The 6279-nt window shown below is 40.2% G+C and overlaps 1 protein-coding gene across 1 annotated transcript; it reads right to left on the reverse strand.

Annotated features, from left to right (window-relative positions):
• Nucleotides 1–1301: 1301 nt before the first annotated feature.
• Nucleotides 1302–1757, reverse strand: LOC112814075 (keratin-associated protein 9-3-like). The gene has a single exon (XM_025859400.2). The coding sequence runs from the start codon at nucleotides 1755–1757 to the stop codon at nucleotides 1302–1304; it is 456 nt and encodes a 151-aa protein (XP_025715185.1).
• Between the last annotated feature and the right edge of the window lie 4522 nt (nucleotides 1758–6279).

Consider the following 6279-nt stretch of genomic DNA (forward strand, 5'->3'; position numbering starts at 1 on the left):
CTAATTGTTAGTGCATCACTTGTTTAGGAAATAATCCATCCTATGCCTGGGAGGGATGTTGTAAGCAATGAACGTCAGTTCTCTTATTTTCCAAGCTTTCTAAACTGGTGCCCAGGGAGGCAAAGGGCCTTGCTCAAGAATCCATGGATTCTTAGTTACAAAGTGGGAACAAGAACTCGGGATGCCTTTACATCTTATGCTAGTACTTTGAAATCTTGTGTTTACTGTCTTTCCAACTATGTATTACCCTTTTATACCCTCGATAATTGAAAGAATTGTACACAGAATCCTATATGAATGAAGTGAATGGATTTGGTAACACCTCAAGAAGCTAAATGACAGGGGGATGGGAGGGATGGGGTGGCTGGGTGATAGACATTGGGGAGGGTATGTGCTACGGTGAGCGCTGTGAATTGTGCAAGACTGTTGAATCACAGATCTGTACTTCTGAAACAAATAATGCAATATATGTTAAGGGAAAAGAAAGAAGAAGAAGATAGCAGGAGGGGAAGAATGAAGGGGAGTAAGTCGGAGGGGGAGACAAACCATGAGAGACGATGGACTCTGAAAAACAAACTGAGGGTTCTAGAGGGGAGGGGGGTGGGGGGATGGGTTAGCCTGGTGATGAGTATTAAAGAGGGCACATTCTGCATGGAGCACTGGGTGTTATGCGCAAACAATGAATCATGGAACACTACATCAAAAAAAAACTAAATGACATAAAAATTCCTTTTTTGTACAATCGATCTTCTGGAACACCTAGCCCATCAGTTTGCACGTGTGAGGACCTTGGGAAATAATTTCTAAATACTGATAGATTCTTCTAATCATAGATTTTGGCTGCAGAATATTGGACCATTTAATGGTAAAACAAAGGGAAACCATCTTTTAAAGACCTTTATAAAAGGACAAAAATAAAGAAAAACCATACTGCCATATCACAGTTATTGAGATTTTGAAAAATCCAAGTACCCCGATAGCAATAACAAATTCCAAATAAAAGCTCCAACAATGACTTCATCACTGAAGAATAAAAATTTTATTAAATCCCAAATCCAATGAGCTGTTGAACTATTTCAGATGATATTTATAGTACAGTTTTACATATTCCTCTTAACCTTGTAGGACTTCTATTCATATCCAGGTTTATGAAATATTTTTGGTCTTCAATTATAAATTCACATTTTAGGAAAATTATGTAGCCATGTGACAAGAGTTTGCAAGCTGGAGTATGGGTTCAGAAGTTTGTTGTGACTCTACAATGGCTCGTGCCAGTTTCTCAGGATTCCTTTAGAAGGCTTTCAGCAGGTGGGCTGACAACAGGTGGGCTGGCAGCAGTAGCAGCAGCAGGCTGGGCGGCAGCAAGATTGTCCACAGTAGGATGGGCGGCAGCAGGGGGCCTGGGCATGGTGCAGCTGGCAGCAGGTTGGGGGCGTACAGCTCACCACACAGCAGGGGGGCAGGCAGGTGTCCTCCACACGGCAGTCAGGGCGGCACCACCTGACTCGGCAGCTCACAGCTCCGCAGCCACCCTCCTGGCCACCACCAGTGCCACAGCTGGTCCCACCGCAGCTGGGCTGGCAGCAGGTTGGCTGGCAGCAGCTGGTCTGGCAGCTGGGCTGGCAGCAGCTAGGCTGGCAGCAGGTTGGCTGGCAGCAGCTGGTCTGGCAACAGCTGGGCTGGCAGCAGCTGGAGCCACAGTTCCCACTGGTGGAGCAGGTGGGAAATCCACAGAAGCTAGTGGAGCAGCAGGCCATGGTCAGGAGCTGGGTTGAGAGTTGGGTTGCTTGGTGGACTTTCTGAGTTAGAGCTGCTTGTTCCACTTGGGCCTTTTATAGGTCTTGGCTGGTTCCTGTGTTTGTGATGGGCAGCATTTTTATCTTGTTACTCTTTAAACAAGCTTTCCCAGAGTCCTTTGATTGTTCAAATATCGAATTATTTTAAATGCATCCCCAGATTGGTTTTTCCTTATTGCTCAGCTAATACTCACTGAATGTTTTTGTCCTTGGTAGAAATAGCTGTTGTTTCATTTCCAAATAATGCTGTAATTTCTCCTCAAGTCTCAGCTTCCATTCTGCATTTACGATCACATCACCTGACAAAGTGACTCTCACTCATAAGATGATGTGATTTTAGGGTCATATTCACCAAACTCAAGTCTCCAGAAAAAAATTACTAACAATTGACTGTATTTTATGTAAGACTGTGTTTATATTCTTTTGATTACAATCAGCCAGATAGAAACTCTGATAAACTTCACATTCATAGAAATTCATAGATATTTCCAGAAATTGAATCTCTCCAATTTCCATGATCTCTCCTGAACTTCACACATTGACTTGAGAAAATATCACTCAGGAAGACCTGTTGAACATAAACTGTTCCATCCCAATTTACTGTGGATATTTTATTAGCATGAATTTAAAAGAAAGACTAAAATTTGTAGTCAGTAATTAGGAAAATATCACACAAAATTTTAAGTGTAATTTATATTTTTCTATGAAAGATAAAAATCACTGCTATGTGAGTTATCTAGACAGTATTTCTTAAAGGTGAGATTTATTTTCAGTTTATCATTTTATGTAACTACACCATGTGTCCTGTGAAATGATACTAGACCAAAGAGCATGACAATTGAATTTATGAAGGGGAATCAATAAAAGAAAAAGCAGGAGTTAGGAGATACTTTTTCCTGGATTACAATGTATATAAGGCAGTGTAGGAAATGAATGATCAAATATCATTCAATAGGTATAAGAGCAAAGAGATTAAATATACCTTATACTTAAGGTGTAAGCGTAAAGGGATTGATGTTGTATGGACCACTTTTGATTTCCCCTCATTATCAGTCGATGTTAGAATACTGTTGAATCTAGGAATGGCTATAATTTGGAGAGGTAAGTGATTTGCTCCATTTACAGAGTACACAGCCAGAAAGCTGTATATAAATTTCAGTGAAATAAATTTGAAACAATTTTGGTGGTTGTCAAAAGAAAGAATGTGTTGTCAAAAGAAGAATGTGAATCTCAGGAACAAACTGAGGGTTGCTGGAGTGGTCGGGGGTGGGAGGGATGGGATGGCTGGGTGATAGACATTGGGGAGGGTATGTGCTATGGTGAGCGCTGTGAATTGTGCAAGACTGTTGAATGACAGATCTGTACTTCTGAAACAAATAATGCAACATATGTTAAGAAAAAAGAAAAAGAAGAAGATAGCAGGAGGGGAAGAATGAAGGGGAGTAAGTCAGAGGGGGAGACGAACCAGGAGAGATGATGGACTCTGAAAAACAAACTGAGGGTTCTAGAGGGGAGGGGGGTGGGGGGATGGGTTAGCCTGGTGATGGGTATTAAAGAGGGCACATTCTGCATGGAGCACTGGGTGTTATGAACAAACAATGAATCATGGAACACTACACCAAAACAAATGATGTAATATATGGTGATTAACATAACAATAAAAAATTAAAAAAAAAAGAAGAATGTGTAGGGTTACATGGGGGGAAAAAAAGTGGTAACCAAAAGAGCATATTATTGCTACTTGTGGTAGGTTTATTCTTTCCTTCCAATCTTGAATAGAAGCACATAGTTAGCTTTTTATGAAGTATTGGTTTGTGCAGCGATAGAATTACATTAGAATGTGATTCATGCTACTGTCAAGAAAGATGTTCATGTCATATGATAACCATGACTATAGGTATGAAGTTGAAAAGTGGTTGAAGGAATCATCAAATATCAGAGATCAAAAAATTAATAAATCACCTTGTCCAAACATTTGATTGTAGTTATAGAAACTGACATCATTAAAAAAAAAGAAACTGACATCATTGTTTTTATAAGTAGTAAATGTTTACTAAATCATCATATATTATGCACAGAGCACTAAAGGTTTGGGCAGAAAGCAAGATTCAATCTGTCTGTCTCATATCTTGCTCTAGTGTGCAAATCATTGTAGTACTGATAGGAGGGATGAATCAAGGAAAAGAGGCAAATATACTTCCATCCATCCTCACAGTTTTAAGCTGGAACAGTGATGTTGTAGTACAGACTGCTTTAAATTTCCTCTTGGCATCAGTTGATGTTAGAATACTACTGAGTCCAGGACTGGCTGCACTTTGGAGAGGTTAGTGACTTGCTTTATTCACACAGCACACAGCCAGAAAAGCAGGGTATAAAACTTCTGTCTCTCCCTCCTACATCAATTCATTTTATTTTATCCATGCTGTTTTCCAGGATCAATTAATTATTAAAATGCTTTGCTTCCTATTAAAAAATGCTTTATAATAGCTCAAGAATAGAAATATTAGTGAACAGAAATGCTATGGAGTAGTAACTTTAAACACACAGTAAATAAGCATGAATATGTTTAGATTCTTTCAAGTGTCTTCTGACCAGAAGAGTATTCTCTAGATCTGCAATAACACATTTAATTCTTAATTGTTTCTTTTTTTTTAATTTTTTTATTGTTATGTTAATCACCATATATTACATCATTAGTTTTTGGTGCAGTGTTCCATGATTCATTGTTTGTTCATAACACCCAGTGCTCCATGCAGAACGTGCCCTCCTCAATACCCATCACCAGGATAACGCATCCCCCTCCCCCCTCCCCTCTAGAACCCTCAGTTTGTTTTTCAGAGTCCATCATCTCTCATGGTTTGTCTCCCCCTCTGACATACTCCCCTTTTCTTCCTCTCCTGTTATCTTCTTCTTTTTCTTTTTTCTTAAAATATGTTGCGTTATTTGTTTCAGAAGTACAGATCTGTGATTCAACAGTCTTGCACAATTCACAGCGCTCACCATAGCACATACCCTCCCCAATGTCTATCACCCAGCCACCCCATCCCTCCCACCCCCTACCACTCCAGTAACACTCAGTTTGTTTCCTGAGATTAAGAATTCCTCATATCAGTGAGGTCATGTGATACATGTCTTTCTCTGATTGACTTATTTCACTCAGCATAACACCCTCCAGTTCCATCCACATCGTTGCAAATGGCAAGATCTCATTCCTTTTGATGGCTGCATAATATTCCATTGTGTATATATACCACCTCTTCTTTATCCATTCATCTGTCGATGGGCATCTTGGCTCTTTCCGCAGTTTGGCTATTGTGGACATTGCTGCTATAAACATTGGGGTACGCGTACCCCTTCGGGTCCCTACATTTGTATCTTTGGGGTAAATACCCAGTAGTGCAATTGCTGGATCGAACGGTAGCTCTAATTTCAACTGTTTGAGGAACCTCCATACTGTTTTCCAGAGTGGTTGCACCAGCTTGCATTCCCACCAACAGTGTAGGAGGGTTCCCCTTTCTCCACATCCCCGCCAACATCTGTTGTTCCCTGACTTGTTAATTTTAGCCATTCTGACGGGTGTGAGGTGGTATCTCATTGAGGTTTTGATTTGGATTTCCCTGATGCCGAGCGATGTTGAGCACTTTTTCATGTGCCTGTTGGTCATTTGGATGTCTTCTTTGGAGAAATGTCTGTTCATGTCTTCTGCCCATTTCTTGATTGGATTATTTGTTCTTTGGGTGTTGAGTTTGATAAGTTCTTTATAGATTTTGGATACTAGCCCTTTATCTGATATGTCATTTGCAAATATTTTCTCCCATTCTGTCGATTGTCTTTTGGTTTTGTGGACTGTTTCTTTTGCTGTGCAAAAGCTTTTTATCTTGATGAAATCCCAATAGTTCATTTTTGCCCGGGCTTCCCGTGCCTTTGGCGAAGTTTCTAGGAAGAAGTTGCTGTGGCTAAGGTCGAAAAGGTTGCTACCTGTGTTCTCCTTTAGGATTTTGATGGACTCCTGTCTCACGTTTAGGTCTTTCAACCATTTGGAGTCTATTTTTGTGTGTGGTGTAAGGAAATGGTCCAGTTTCATTCTTCTGCATGTGGCTGTCCAATTTTCCCAACACCATTTGTCGAAGAGACTGTCTTTTTGCCATTGGACATTCTTTCCTGCTTTGTCAAAAATAAGTTGACCATAGAGTTGAAGGTCCATTTCTGGGCTCTCGATTCTGTTCCATTGATCTATGTGTCTGTTTTTGTGCCAGTACCAAACTGTCTTGATGATGACAGCTTTGTAATAGAGCTGGAAGTCCGGAATTGTGATGCCGCCAGCTTTGCTTTTCTTTTTCAGTATTCCTCTGGCTATTCTGGGTCTCTTCTGGTTCCATACAAATTTTAAGATTATTTGTTCCATTTCTTTGAAAAAAGTGGATGGTATTTTGATGGGAATTGCATTGAATGTGTAGATTGCTCTAGGTAGCATTGACATCTT

The sequence above is a fragment of the Callorhinus ursinus genome, unplaced genomic scaffold, assembly GCF_003265705.2.
Source record: "Callorhinus ursinus isolate GAN/ISIS: 27379988/994484 unplaced genomic scaffold, GSC_fseal_2.0 scaffold52, whole genome shotgun sequence".
NCBI classification, from domain to species: Eukaryota; Metazoa; Chordata; class Mammalia; order Carnivora; family Otariidae; genus Callorhinus; species Callorhinus ursinus.

What these genes read in the sequence shown, in the direction of transcription:
- LOC112814075 (XM_025859400.2), bottom strand. Translation starts at nt 1,757, where the DNA reads ATGGCCTGCTGCTCCACTAGCTTCTGTGGATTTCCCACCTGCTCCACC.